General features: G+C 33.0%; 2 protein-coding genes and 1 non-coding gene across 3 annotated transcripts; 1 reads left to right on the top strand and 2 right to left on the bottom strand.

Moving 5' to 3' along the window:
* Positions 1 to 7,319: 7,319 nt before the first annotated feature.
* Positions 7,320 to 9,335, bottom strand: LOC108476898 (uncharacterized). Its single transcript, XM_017779264.2, has 3 exons — positions 8,757 to 9,335; positions 7,852 to 8,058; positions 7,320 to 7,754 (listed from the first exon to the last, which is right to left on the bottom strand). Exons 1-3 carry the CDS (start codon positions 9,285 to 9,287, stop codon positions 7,695 to 7,697), a joined length of 798 nt encoding a protein of 265 aa, XP_017634753.1. The 5' UTR covers positions 9,288 to 9,335; the 3' UTR covers positions 7,320 to 7,694.
* A 70-nt stretch (positions 9,336 to 9,405) lies between these two features.
* Positions 9,406 to 9,477, top strand: TRNAP-CGG (transfer RNA proline (anticodon CGG)). Its single transcript has one exon. It is a non-coding gene; the product is annotated as a tRNA-Pro (tRNA).
* Positions 9,478 to 10,500: 1,023 nt separating this feature from the next.
* LOC108478004 (protein MEI2-like 7) lies at positions 10,501 to 12,100 on the bottom strand. Its single transcript, XM_053022683.1, has 3 exons — positions 11,331 to 12,100; positions 10,727 to 10,868; positions 10,501 to 10,644 (listed from the first exon to the last, which is right to left on the bottom strand). The coding sequence occupies exons 1-3, from the start codon at positions 12,011 to 12,013 to the stop codon at positions 10,501 to 10,503; spliced, it is 969 nt and encodes a 322-aa protein (XP_052878643.1). The 5' UTR covers positions 12,014 to 12,100.
* Positions 12,101 to 15,631: the final 3,531 nt, after the last annotated feature.

Here is a 15,631-nt window from a genome sequence, read left to right as displayed (position 1 = left end):
AAGGCTCTATCTACGACTCAATTATGTCTAAAAAATAATGTGTTGTATGAGGTTTTGATGGAGAAAACAACATTCACCTTATGGAAAATGTTAGAAACCCTCTACGGGACTAAATCTCTAGCTAATTAATTGGTGTTAAGACAGCGGTTGTACACGTTCTACATGAACGAATGTAAGCATCTTAGAGATCACATCGATCAATTTATTACTCTTTTGAATGATTTAAAGAACACTGAGGTTCAAATTGATAATGAAAATTAGACTATGCTATTATTATGCTCTTTACCTTTTTCATACAAGTTTTTCAAGGAGGCCTGATTTATGGCAGTGATAATCTCTCATTCAAGGATGTGAAGGGTCACTTATTGAGCAAAGATAAACTCAAAAATGAGTTTGGTTCATATAGCAAGTCAGATCGGCAACCCTTGGTTTTGGTAGCATCAAGGAAGCGAAACAATAGATGTCACTATTATAAGATGTTAGGTCACGTCAAGGCAGATTGTTACAAACTACGAAATAAAAAGGCTACTGAGAGCAACAAATAAGATTTAAATGGTGATAATTTGGATAATGACAAGGGTGATGGTTTCTTATTAGTGTCAACAAGTGAAAGCTCCAAGCTTACATCCGAGTAGAGCCTGGATTCAGGGTGTTCTTTCCACATGTGTCCCAACGTGGACTGGTTCTCCACATACAATTCAATTAAATGTGGAGTTGTGCACATGGGGAATGGTCCACCCAGTAAGGTAATCGGTATTGGGATTGTTTATATCAGGATGCATGATGGGACAATTAGGACACTGTTAGATGTCAGGTATGTGCCTGGTTGAATGAAAAATCTCATTTCCTTGGGAATTTTAGACTCGAAGGGTTATAGAATTAACATCTAGTCAAGCGATTAAGGTATCTCATGGGACTCTCATTTTGATGAAAGGTAAAAAGATTGACAATATTTATGTTCAGGAAGGATCAGCAGTGACCGGTGAAACAAGACGTCCCTCACCTGTTAAGGAGTCAAAGTCGACTCGTTTGAAGCGAAGACAACTTGGTCATAGGAGGGAAAATGTATGACTTTTTTATATAAAAGAGGTTCTCTTTTGAATGCAGGTTTTGAAAAGATAAGGCACTGCGTTCGTGAAAATCAGGCCTAGGTGAGTTTTGATTTGGCAATGCACAAGTCGAAGACTAGAAGTCTTCCAGCTTCTAAGCACAACTTCGACTCAGTTAATATCCTGCATAGTTTGAGATAAGCCTGTGGTGGGTTTTAGCAAAGAAGGCATTGTGAAAATACGAGTTAAGATGGAGATTTGTGGATTTATGCCTCATATTTTTTGGCTTTTCTTCTCCCAGTTAAACTCTGTTTTTAGTTTCTCACTTAAACTTTGATTAGTGTAGGTTATTTTAATATTATTTGACCTACAAATTTAGCCTATAAATAGACCATTTTTCTACCCTAGAAAGATAACTCATTACACAATTATATATTAGCTTTGACAAGTTTTCAGAGAATTTTGTATTTATGTTTTAAAGCTTTTTATTTCGATTTTTGGGGTTTAGTTTTTATCTCCATCTTTGTACTCTTCGTTTTTGCCGTTTTAGTGAAATTATCTTTACCCGTGGTTTTTTATCATCTTCGAAGAGGTTTTTCCACGTAAAATATTTGTATTCGATCTTTTCAATTTTCTTTGTTATTTTACTTGTTCGTTGCTTAATCTAGTTTATCCTCAACAAAATTAATTAATTTTTAATAAAAATAGTGAAGAAGTGAGTTATGAGAGTATTATCTAGTTAATGTGAGATTAAAATTAACTTTAAAATGAAAATAGTGATAAGTGAGCAATAAGAGTATTCTTTAGTTAATGTACCTATTTATAAGGTAAATGAGAGATATGAAAGTATTCTCTAGTCAATGTGGGATTAATATTAAGTTTTTATTAAAAATAGTGAATAAATGGTCACTTATTTATAGGGTAAGTGTAAGCATATGAGTATTTTCTAGCCAATGTGGGATCGAAATTAACTTTTAAGGGATTAAAATTATATTTTAATGAAATAGTGAAAAATTATCAATTATTTATAAAATAAATGTGAGATATGAGAATGTTCTCTAGTATGTATTTTTATCTTTTAATTCTAGGTTATTTCAAAACCAATGTAACTCTTTCATATAAATGTATTACTATATATAAATAATTTTAAACTAAACTTTTCTCATAAATTTAATTAAAGCAAAAAACTCCAAAAGTTTATGAAAATAGGAAAAAATTTACACTTATTTGTAGTGTAAGTGTGAACTATAGAATGTTTTCTATTCGATGTGGGATTAAAGGCTATATAAAGAATTGTTTCATGTTAACAAAGTGAATATGTCATGTGTCAAAAATTAGGTTATCCAACTCAGTTGAGAGCTTAAGATATTGTAATATAATATATATATATATATATATATGATTTGTTAAACTAATATTTTTGAAATTTTATATTTAAAATAAATAGTTAACTAGATAAAAATAAATTTAAATAAGTTAATTATCCTTTTAATTTAATTTTAATAAATTTTATGTATTTAAATCTATTATAAAACAATAAAGAAATTTAAAAAAGAGTTAATGAAGAATTTTAAAATAGTTTTTATATTAAAAATTATAAAAAATTAAATATGAAATTAAAAATGTTTTAAAACTAATTTATAACACTTTATTTGAGGCAAACAGTAAAGAAATTTAAAAAGTTTAAAAGAAATTTAAACATGTTTTTTAAAAACAATAAAACCAATGTAATAAAAAAATACTTTTAGAAATTTAAAAGCATGGTAAAAATAATTACAACATTATTTGTGCATTAAATATTTAAAAACGTAATTTAAAAAAGTAAATAATAATTAAAAATAATCAGTTTTAAAAAACATATTTTTTAAAAATATATTATTAGCAAAAATGAATTTTAAAAATATAGTTTCAATTATTTTTTAAATACTTTTAAAATTTTAAAATAACATAATTTTTAAACATAAAATTAATTCACGTTTTAAAACTAATTACTTATTTCAAAAAATGTAATTTCATATTATAAAAAAAAGAATTTTTAATATATATATTATACGATGAGAAGATAATTGTATGTTGGTTAGAGATTTTTTGGGTATATTGTGTATAAATTTTTATAGAATAATTTGATTTATATTTCAATTTTAAACAAAAAAAAAATTCCACTATTATTCTATTTGAACTTATCATTAATAAGGGAGAAATGATTACACGAGTCCTTCTCACCACTTGGTCCCAACCGGTTCAACTAATCCACATGATTTTTTTTCCCATCATGTTTACATTAAGCATAAATCTCCCCATTATTTGTTTTATTCAAAATAGTACAGCATCGCATTCTTTTTTCTATCAACTATACATTTCCATCTTTATCAAAACCTAGAAATTGTCCAACCAAAAAAAAAAATACTTTTGCTTGATTCCTCTGTTATTTTTATCAAAACTGTTAGTAATTTGTTTTATTTTTTAAAATTTCTTTCTCCCTAAAATGAATTTTTTACTTTACTTCCTCTAAAATAATAAATTTTAATTTAATTTATGATAAATAATAAAACATTTATAATTGACAACCTTAAAAAAAAAAAATTTGCCTCCCCGCGTTCCTATCTTTTTTAAAATATTGTATTTATGGGGCTGAATTAAAGCGGTCCCGAGAGTTGAAAAATAGGAGGAGAGTGATGGAAAGTTGATACAAATATTGGATTTCTAAAAAAAAATAAAATCAATGCAAATTCTAAATATTATTCAAACATATCATGTTTTTGGCCTTTTTCGGGAAAAAATATTTGATAGAAGAAACTCATTTCCTTACATCGTCTTGTATCAACAGAAGCGATGAAAAAGTCACTCAAGTCCATAAAGAAGAAAGAAATTATTACGTGTCCTGTATTTAATTTCAATATTTTAATTTATTCATCATATTATATTATATGTGTAATCTATAAAAATAAGAAATAGTTTAATATATTTTAATTAATACATATTATTAACCTGTGTATCACATGAGTATGAAAATTAGCATTATTAATAATTTTTGTCACTAGTTTTATTAAAAAGATAAAAGAAAAAAAAAAGCAAAAGTATATTATTTATTTATACACAAAAAGGTAATTTCTTAATTCATTTACTCTTTTGTGAGAGTGTTTATGTGAGATGATGACTGTACCTTTAAGGGCTTGCTTAGCTCTCGTTTGGACCAATCCAATAGGGCTAGCTCCAATCCGAAGGTGAACCATGAATTTAACAGCAGTTGATCCCATCCCATCTCATAGCCTTTGTGCTCATCAACTGCGCCCATTCAAGTTAAGGTTGCAACCTTATAATTCATTTGGTTATCATTTTTTTGAATCTCGAAATTCAATCTATTGGAAAATTTGATTTATTTTATATTATTTTTAAATCATCTCAAATATATTTATATTTTATAATATATAATAGATATAATCATATAAACTCAGTCCAATGACCCAAAGTCGATTAATTAAAAAAATTGATCGAATCAAAATCGATTTAATTTTGTCAATTTTTTCAACTAAAATTGATAAGATCAATTTTCTCATATTAAAATCGATTAAATCAATTTCAAAAACCAACCTATTAAACTAATCGCACTCCTCTACCTAGCGTAGAATTGGAAAATTCTTAAAAAAAAAAAAAAAAATCATAATAGCTAAGTTATACCATAATCTCTAACATTATACTAATACCAAAAATTCCTAATGAAATACTATTTTTGTTTCTGAGTGCATGGTGGAATTTTCGATTGCAGGGCAGGGGTATGGCAATCTGAATTATTTTTAATTTTTTAAAAATTTTGAAAAATTTCATTAAACCTTCAAAACAGTTTCATTTATTTTTGGTTTGATATCTTGTAATAAAAGGTTTGATGCTGAATTTGAAGTTATGTATTGAATGATTGTTAAAAAATCTTTGGCTCGCTGAGTCACTCTTTTTGTTACTATAGAATGCCTCTCACTACGTTTTGAGAAATTGTAATGAAATTCTAAACATTATTTTTTGTATTAATGAAGTAATTGTTCTTTCATTTGGAAGTCTTTAATGAAGTTCTGGCCAGAAACCATTGCAACCGTCTACTGGTCCGTTGGAGATGGTCGTCTAATAAACTTTTGGAATGATGTATGGCTTAGCCAAATGGGTTGCTTTTGTGATTTCTATATAGGTCCAGGGTAGCCAAAGGACCTTGCGAGTTTGTGACATGGTATCTTGAAAGTAGAATCTAGGATAGTCATGTTGTACCGAGTCATATTATCTTGCAATTTTCAACCGTAATGCTTCCGTCACCTAATGCGGGTCAGGATTGCCTAGCTTGGAAATGGATGAAGAGAGATGTGTTTTCTTCTGCTGAAATATAGGAAGTTGGTCCATGTTGAAGACATTGCTTCTCCTGTTGTTTGGAATTTGATCTGGAAAGCGAAGGCACCTCAGAGGGTGAAAGTGTTCTTATGGATATTGTGGAAGAATAGATTGTTGATGAATTGTGAAAGAGTGCAATGACACATGACTAGTGATGGTGATGGTTCTCGATGTAGAAGTGTTTCCGAAATGGCGGTCCATGCAATTCCGGATTGTGCTTTTTCTAGAGCTGTATGGCTTGCTATGATTCCAAGGCGAGTTTATGATAATTTTTTTCTCTTTGTCGTTCAATGAATTGTTCTTATGGAATTTACAGAATAGAGGGAGTTGTGGTAACGCTGATATTGACTAACAAACTCTGTTCTCAATTTTATGCTGGATCCTTTGGAAAAAAATGAAATTTTTTTTGTTTTTTCTATCAATCATAGTTGTGTTCAAGCCCTTGTAGATACAGGTTATACGTAGACAAGAAGTTTTACATAGACAAATTTGAAATTAGCCTTGTTCGGGGAGAGATTGGATAAAACTTAATATGGATGAGGTAGTGCCACATAATGGACGTCATGCTTCCATTGGAGATGTACTTCAAGACTTACTAAATGGTTGAGTGGTTACTTGATGTCATTGGGTAAATAATCCGTCTTCAAAGTTGAGGTTAGAGCGATGGTGGAAGACTTTTTTATAGTTTAGGAAAAGGGGTTCAAGAAGATTAAAATGAAATATGATATTGCTTTGTTGGTAAAGTTGTTGTTAGTAAGTGATGACGCTAATAGTAAATTGGTGGAATTATGTCTTTTGCAACAACTCCTACATATACGGTGGGACATAAAAGTGTGTCACATCCAAAAAAGAACATAATAAAGTTACAAATTAGTTAGTAATTCAATCTTATAGTTATTTAAAGAACTTCTAATTTCGATATAAGATTTATTACTTGTTGATCCTACATTGTCATTGCATGCTTAATGTAATCACTTTATGCTATTTCTTTTTACCAAAAAATTCAAATTGATTTACTATAATGAATTGTATAAAGTTAGGGATAATGCTGGCATCGTACGAAAATAATATGGGAAATAATTTAAACATAGTATACTATGAAAATTAGTATTAAGATAATATAAATATATAACTGTGTGAAAATTTACGTATAACAGATTTTTAACATATAAAAATTAAAAGAAGTTAATAAAAATGCTAACAACAATATCAATATATATGATTAAATCTTACTTAAAACGAGTTCAAATTATGTGAGTTTCACCCATCCCTAATATTATATAAAAAATTTATGGCTTGACATAAATTCAAAACACAATATAACACGAAAATAACAAACACAACATAAAAAATAATTTAGAGAATAACATAAATTTATGATAAAAAATAACATAAATACACGAATGTAGCAAAATCAAGAAGAAAACAATTATTAACATAATTATTGGAAATACCCAAAATATTGGAAATAAAAAGGGAGAAAAACTATTTTGGTCCAACAAAATAAAAGAAAAAGAAACTAGTTCAGTGTTACCATAATTATCCCTTAGAAAAAGTCAATTCCTTGCCTCAATTGTCACAATATCAGCATCCTATAATCTTAAATTGAGCTCTTTCAACATTTAGAGACTAACTTTTATATATGGTTATACATACACTTTAAAAAACACCAACTACATGACGAACATGAAAGAAACAACATGCAAGAATAAAATACAAAAACAAGACCCAAAAAGGACATCCAATCTTAAACCAATTAACAATAAAGGGGACAACTTAAATTGCATATAAAATCAAATGAAAAAACCTTAACGATATATGCATATATTTTAGACTTGTTGATGACTATTTCCATGTAGCAGACCATGACAGGGAAAGTAACATGACACAGGACATATATTTAGCTCAAACTCATATAATTTGCCGTCTTTCCAACTAAAATCATGCTGCATAATATAATAAACATAAGGAGACAGTCACACCAGAATTGCCTAAACCCTATGCTCATTATTATGACCAAAAAGAAAGTTGAAACTGTTTTAACTGAGAATTCAAAAAGCATATCGAATCTACATATACTTGGAAGCTAGAAACTGCTATTACATATCTATGCCTTCCTCAACCTACAATCTCCTTTAAATCCATCACAAATTCATATCAACATTCATTGCATGCGTCATACTTGTCGAGGAACCAAACCTTGCCACGGATTCTATTTACTTGATGAAATCTGTCACCAAAAAAGTATCACTGGGGAATAGTGGAAATCATTATTCAAACCCTGCTGGCTCCCCTTCTACCGCGTCCAGAGAATCTAGGTAAAGGTCCTTTGTTCTGCATATTTCACAAGGGGAATTAGAGGGGTTAAGCAAAAAGGCTACAATGATTACAAGAAAGTAAAATTATTTTGTTTAGTATCTTTAGTCTTTACCATCAATGTAGGTTTCAGCTTTGATTGCCTTCTGATGAAAGCCCTTTGAAACTCTTTCTTTTTCTCTTCAGCCTTCATTTTGGTGAGACTAGGCTTGTATATGATCACAGTCCGACCAATTTGTCCAACGACGACTGAACCGGTTGCTTGCTCTAGTTGGCTCACCACATCCTCTAGCTCTCCAGGACAGGTCCGGTGAATTTTGATCTGTTAACATACTTTGAAGTTAAACACAGATATACCATTTCTCCAGGACAGCTTGTGTTATATAATAAGGGAATCACACTGCATCTTCAACAATAGGCAATAGCAATCTCAATGGCTAACAAACATTGGGGATCCAAATGAACTTTATTTCACAATTAACACAAAAATCAAATTGGGATGCTTGATTTTCCTTTCTCTTCACTTGGCCAGTTTGAACTGACTCAAGTATAATATGAAAAAAATTAACTAAATTGCAAAATTACGAAACATGATGATTGGGGAAAAGAAAAAAAAAACATGAACGAACACAAATGTGTGCTAAAGCTACTTATGATTAAATTTTTTATAAGCAACACGAAACATAACTAGAACATAATACAAATAGATAGATATACAAACATACAAATTGTCAGGTTTCACTTATAGTCCAAAGTTCCTCGGACTAGGACTCAAAGAAGACACAGTTCAACCCAAAGCAAACAGCAGTGATAAAGAAAAAACATCTAACATTTACTACCCATAACTTAGAATGCATCAAATGGCATGAAACAATAACTTCAAGCAAAAATATAATGACTAAAGTAAGTTAAGACATTAAATTTCACATAAAGTTAGTTCATTTATTATGATAGTTTGAAGAACATCCATTAACAATGTCAAGGAGTTTAAACCCTAAAACCTGAAAAGAAAAGAGTTACCTTCAGAAGCTCATTGGCTTCAAGAGTCTCAAGAAAAGAGAAAATGACATTATCAGTAACACCAGATTTGCCCACCAGTTGACACTTCAATTTCTTCCCTAAACCATGAGCGTAAGAAGCCAGCTCTTTCTTTTCCTTAACCGTTAGATTGGGTAATTTCACATTCTTAACCTCGGTATTTTCGGCGACAACCTCCGAATCCAAATTTTTAGGACTTCCCTCTTCCCCGTTCTCACTCCCATAACCACCATCATCATCTTCTTCATCTTCCTCATCATTTCTATCATGTTCTTCAGATTCAAATTCTAGGTCTTGGTCTTCGTTCAGTTCTTTGTCTAACAAGGATAAAGGGTAGCTGTCATTGTGGCTTGAATTTGAGGAATAGGTTGTAGAAAGAGATTGGATTCGAGGGAGCGTGAGGGAAGAAGAAGAAGAAGAAAGAATGGGATTTTGAAGGATTGGGAATTTATTGTGGAATCTGGTGATTGAGAAGCAAAGGGGTCTTAGGAGTAGACCAAGTGTTGCCGCCATTACTATCTGTCACTGCAGGGTGTGATTTTGGTACAACGATATTTAATCAAGTGGATGACGATAACATTCATTCACAGATAACGAACATCTTACTCATGAAGATAGGAGTGAACGTAAAGGGTGTTTGGTCTAGTGGTATGATTCTCGCTTCGGGTGCGAGAGGTCGCGAGTTCGATTCTCGCAACACCCCTTGCTTGTGAAATTTTGACTGTTAATACTATTCCCCATGTCATCGAGTAGTATAGATTCTAGAGGAGGGAGGTTTTTATCCATCTCATCACGCCTTTTGCCTCATCAAATCAAATTATTACTATACATCTAAATGATTGTCTGAGAAAAAAGTGTGATCAATATTTTGGGCAGCTCAAGATTATGAATGAAATCAGCAATGGGTACAATCCACAGTCTGCCACCGCAACTTTCATTTCAATGTCCAGTCTCCACCCCCATCTTTCAATGCTCCCTTCACTTTCCCAATACCTCATTTCAACTCCTACCCCTTTATTTACGCAAAGGTACACGATTCCATAGACTAGTGGATCTCAAGTGTTGGTTTATTTGTATTTTAAGGCTTATATCTCTTTTCAATGGCGAAAAGGTTTTCTATTTCAAACCTATTACTTCAAAAACAAAAAGTTGTTAATGGAAACCTTCAACTACAAAGCTGAGACGTCTCCTTCCAAATATGAAGGAGAATGGAAAAACCAAAGGCACAGGCACAGCTTCCTAAAACGATCCATTCCAACCAGGGATTTACTGCTCTAGTAAAAATCGGCATTTTCCTCCTTTGGTGAAACGGATTTTCAGTCCAAGGACTTCTTGTCGTTTTACAGCAGTTTTAACATACAAACTTGATTGAATGGTGCCCCAAAAACACCGTCAAGGCGTACACCCACATAACTACATGCAGCTTTTGTGCTACTCGAAGAGAGGGATACTGCCATTACACTTAGCGGACTATATACATTTACATAACACCCAACCAATTACAAGGTGGATTTCGCCACCTGCCCTTTGATTTTACATCTGATCCAGGTGCCAAGGTCCACCCCATCACATTGTGACCAAAAAGAGTCTAATAACAAACTTAAGAACACAACCAAATTGAACACCAACAGAACTAAACTAAACAGTTAAAAAAAATAAAAAGAGGCCACCACTGTTTTTGTCTCATACGGCCATACATATTAGTATCCCAGACATGTCACACTAGTTACTTAGAACCTATGCATCTTCCAACTATAGTTTGTTTCACCGCTTGCTTAGAACCATCACGTGCTGGATTGAAACTCAGTGGTTGAAAGTTTTCACTAGGAAATTCCATATTCTCAAAGTGCTTCACTAGCTCCTCTCTCCCCTGTTTAAATGTTGAATTCACCAACTTAAGTACTTAAACAGGCTTAACATTGTTGGGTTTATAGATATACAAAAATGTATACCTGAAGTTTGGCGCAATGTATCTCACGAATCTTGTTTGAGTTGATACAAGGCCAATGTTTATTGTGCCAAGCACGGGAAAACTTCCTGGCTGCTTTTGGGTTCGTGAAGTTTACGAATGCATAGCCCTTGTTTGACTTGGTACTACAATCATGGAAAACAATTGAGTATTAAAATTATAGGTAAAATGAACCAAGTGAAATGAAATGATCAAGGAATGTGAATTTTTGTAACATACACAAAGTCTATCGGAAGGTATAGAAAATCAAACGCTGTCAATGAAGGTTGTTCATCTTCATCTGCACTACCAATCTGAGACTCGGCCTCTTTATTCGTAAGCATGCAATGCTGGTCAAGAACACCCTCCAACATCTCTCGTCTACAAACCCCAATATCCAATAATTCATTCAAATGTTTTAAGCAGACAAATCTATAAAGATCCGTAAGGCAACCCAGAAGATCTTCACAAGTCTTAATCAACAGCAAACACTAATAAAAAGCAATCAATAAATGCTGAAAAATAATCACAGGGAAGACGAAAAGACAACTAAAACATTCATAAACCCATAACATTGAATATAGATGAAACCAAAAGATTATATATACGTGTATCTGTTGGGTATGTTCTTTATCATGACCGTCGTTTCCAATCCGTCAGGCTTTAGAGGAATGGGTGGATGTTTCTCTCGCATGTTATACTTATTACCAGCCCGACCTCGAGCCTTCTTTGGGCAAGTTTTAGCAAAATGCTTCTTGTCTTGAGAACTGTAACTGCTAGGCTTCCCCCTACATTGTTTCTTGCGAGCGTGGCTACTATTACGATCAACAATTACAAACCCTTTTTTCCCATATCTTTTATCGCTCTTCCAGTAAGGTTTATCTCTAACGCTTGGCCTGGTACCTCCCAAGTTTTCCTTTCGAGCCGCTGTTCTAGGCTCCGGCGCTTCGTCGACCACCATGGTAGTCTTGAATGGTTCCAGCAAGGGAGAGACTGTTTCAGTCATGGCCACAGATGCAGAAGCCGCCTTCTCAGGGATGAAGAAATGGGGCTGAAGTGCATGTGGATGAGGATAGGTGTATGAAAGGTGAGAGACCGTGGAAGCTGACAATAAAGGATGGGTATAATAATGAAGAAATATTGGAGTTGAGGGTGAAAACACGGGAGAAGAAGCTGAAAGCAGACGTTTCCTTGCAGGGAAAAACTCAGGGGCTTCTGGGTTTAAGCTCCAGTTTCTCATCCCTATGTTGTGGGGAAAATCTTGGGCAACATCAGCTCTCACGGTCGCCATGTTCAACTGTAACACGCTAGCACGGTTCTAAGGCCATTGACCCTTGACCTTCCACATATATACTAACCCTATAGTTCTACCTTTTCCCTATATATTCAAATTCATTCGGCTTTCTTATTTAAATAATGTAAAAAAAATTACCTCTATATCCAAAAGTTATTTTTCAAATAATTGTTTTAGGGTGCCTTTGTAATGGAGCATTTTATCCATAAATGCCTATTTCTAATTTTATTTATAAAAATAATTAATTTTTATATTATTTACTGGAAAGAGTCAAAATATGTAAAATGCGTGTATATAAAAGTATTTTTAGGTAAAATTTCAGCAAATTGCGTCTTTGGGAGAGCGATTTTGCTATGTCAGCACAAAATGTATTGATGTAGAAGCATTTTACTAATGTGGCAAAATCGCTTTCCCAGGGAAGCAATTTGTTCAGTGCTTTTTTTCCAACGGCTGTTTAAATTTTTTACCGTTGGAAAAAAAAACTATAAAAACCCCTCCTATTTTTTTTCACACAATATTTCTTTTAAATTTGGCAAAAAAGCTCTCAAATTTCTCTCTAAATTTCTCAAAACTCTCTTTAATTAATTAATTATTTTAATTATTTTTCTAATTTAGTATTTTTATAATTTCAAAAATATTTGATTGTGTTAGCAATAACCGGGGAATTAATTTGTTTCAATCATAAACATATCTCCGTCGAACAAATGAAAATGGTAAGGGTTAATTTTAAATTTTGAATATTATTTAATATTTTTTTCATTTATGTAATTTAATTAATTTTTACTTTATAATTTTTTATAACAGTCTGTAGATCGAGTGTTACAATTATATTCGTAATATGTCTGGTCTTCCATCACCGTTGATAGAAAATTACTTGAGGGAAGCGGGTTTTTGGCACGTAGCCACTATAAGTCAGGGGTGCAAGTTGGACTCGAAACTCATTAGCACGTTAATAGAGAGGTGGAGACCCGATATGTGCTCCATGCGGAGAGTGTACCATCACTTTGGAGGACGTGCAGTTACAATTGGGATTGTCGATGGATGGGTTTGCACTCACGGGTCCGTTCAATTTGCTAATTGAGGAGCCGTATGCTATGATCTTTTGGGTGCGATTCCGGATAATATTTACGGAGATCGGATCGAGATAGCCTGGTTACGAAACATATTCCCGAAGTCGGGGAATGATTCAACTGAAGTAGAAAGAATATGATATACTCGGGCATACATCCTTAAGATGATTGGAGGTTATCTGATGTCGGACTTGTCACGGAACCTCATACATTTGAGGTGGCTACTGAAACTCGTTGATTTTAGAACAGTTGGCAAATTTAGTTGGGAGTCTGCTGTGTTGGCAACATTGTACCGAGAAATGTGCGGGGCGATACCACCAAATAAAGCTAAAATTAGAGATTGTCTATCACTACTACAATCATGGGCTCGGTTTCGCTTCTATTTTTACGTCATCGAGTGAACCACCCATATACATTCTAACTTATAACGAGGTAAAATTTAAATATAAATTTTACAATTATTACATAGATTTAAAATATAATTGTATGCTAAAAAGTTTTTTAATTAGGTGGAACCATTCCACGAGTTATGTTGGAATACCTACCGCCCTTGAAGATATACGGCTTCTATTAGACAAACGGTCGGAAGTGCAAGTAAGTATTAAATAAAATATATATACATAAAATAGTCGTTTCATTTTTAGTTTTTAGTATTATATATATAACTAATATTTTTATCACGTTCATATAATTTCAATGGACATCATACGAGGATCCAGCAATTCGGACAGTAATTCTGAATGAATTCTTTCAAAATCTGAACATTTGGCATGTTAAGGTCCCATTGGTCAACTATGTTATTGTCGAGATGTACCAGACTGATAGAGTGTTGTGATAATTTAAATTCTAACAATCAATTCCCGTGACACTTGAGGTGCTCGATGATGAGCACAAAATCGATTTACAGTAATCGAATACGAATTGGCCAGTATTTTTCTCGGAATATATTAAAATTTGAGAAAATCGATATGATCATATACCTACTCGCTAATTGATCATCGTTCCATAGTTAGCATGTGAGCCAGATTTTATGCCATGATTTAGGATCTATGATAAGCCATATTTGTTGTCGGAAGAGCAGAGGTGTCAGCAAATTCATGTCGAAAGAGAACGACGGGGTCCTTTAAATCCAAGAAAAAGAGATGACGGCATGGGCTCATCAACAGCTCCGACACAATCACCGGGCCCAACTCCTCAACCAACAACACCCATATCATAGCCTCTTCAGATTATGCTAGCCCTTATATGTTTCTTTTTCCAATCCTATGCCAAGTTGGAATGCATGGCCCTGTGCATCTCCTTTCCCGATGACTCCGAATCAACCGATAATTTATTAGTCATTATTGCAGAAAGGATCGCACGAGGCACTGTCGGGGAGCTCATCTCATTACCAATTCCCATTGCCTTATAGGATTCAAACACCTCCGCTGTGAGTGATGCAAACACCTCCGCATTCTTTATTCTATCAAGGTGGATCATCCTCCCAACACTCACAACTACAACCCCCGCCTGAAGCTGAGCCAATGAGGAATCCAACGAGTAACCATCGACCACCCCCATGTGGCACTAATTCCGACCGGCACATATATTGATTTTTTTTAAAATATTTGTATAAAGTATTTTTATATTGTTTCATTTAATAAAATACAAGTTGTTTTTAATATTTTAATAGTGAATTATTTTTACATTTTTAATAAAATAGAAGTTCTTTTAAACAAGGCAATAGAAATAATGCAACATAGTTTCATTACAGCAATTATCAACAATTTCGATTTGGACATTATTGAATTGTATGACCTGAGTTCCTACACCATCCGCACAACTTCTGTTAGTTCGTTCTTTCCCGGATATTCATATTATTACGTATTCTACTCGAGTAAGGTCGACCTTTTAGTTTGCGACACAATTCTCTATCCGGTAATAACTTAAATGGAGCAAGCGATACAAACAACCACTTACATTCATCTGGGACCTGTGGGAATATGTGTCTCCACACATTGTGCATGTATTCTATTTTGTACACTTTGTCGACATATCTCATAAGATCCAAACGAAGATTCTGACAAGCTGTAATTGCATAAGCGCATGGATAACGAAATATGTCAAACATCCCACAGTCGCAAGTCCTATTTCTCAAGTGTACACAATATTGCTTGCCGATAATACTTTGGTTCGGTCTGTCAAACTCTGTCAAGCAAAACCATAGGTTACCGCAATAGTAACAAACTATGTGCATGGTGTCGGTCCACACATTCGCTTTGTAATATCCCAAATTAGGGCCTAATTGGAATAGTGGTTTCGTGACCACAAATCTGATATAGAAATAATTATTTTATAATTATTTTATGTTTATGATATGATTGCATGATTGTGTGAAAATTTCGTGATGAAATCCTATGCCTAAAGTGTTTAAATTGAAATTAGGGACTAAATCGAATAATTTGCAAAATTTGCATTCTAGGAGTTTTTAGTATGAAATTGTTTTGGAATATTAATGAGGAGGTCTTAAATAGAAATTTGACCAATTTCTAAGTCTATGGACAAA

This window comes from Gossypium arboreum, chromosome 12 (genome assembly GCF_025698485.1).
Source record: "Gossypium arboreum isolate Shixiya-1 chromosome 12, ASM2569848v2, whole genome shotgun sequence".
Lineage (NCBI taxonomy): Eukaryota > Viridiplantae > Streptophyta > Magnoliopsida > Malvales > Malvaceae > Gossypium > Gossypium arboreum.
This window is presented reverse-complemented; position numbering and strand designations above follow the sequence as displayed.

Bases quoted from the DNA above. Each gene is read 5' to 3' on its own strand.
- LOC108476898 (XM_017779264.2), bottom strand. From the start codon at position 9,287: ATGGCGGCAACACTTGGTCTACTCCTAAGACCCCTTTGCTTCTCAATC. The intron at 8,059-8,756 runs GTAACTCTTTTC...GTATGTTAACAG, and splicing joins AAGCCAATGAGCTTCTGAAG to ATCAAAATTCACCGGACCTG. The intron at 7,755-7,851 runs GTAAAGACTAAA...TGAAATATGCAG, and splicing joins AGCTGAAACCTACATTGATG to AACAAAGGACCTTTACCTAG.
- LOC108478004 (XM_053022683.1), bottom strand. From the start codon at position 12,013: ATGGCGACCGTGAGAGCTGATGTTGCCCAAGATTTTCCCCACAACATA. The intron at 10,869-11,330 runs GTATATATAATC...CCATGATTGTAG, and splicing joins AACATACCCAACAGATACAC to TACCAAGTCAAACAAGGGCT. The intron at 10,645-10,726 runs GTATACATTTTT...ACATTTAAACAG, and splicing joins TACATTGCGCCAAACTTCAG to GGGAGAGAGGAGCTAGTGAA.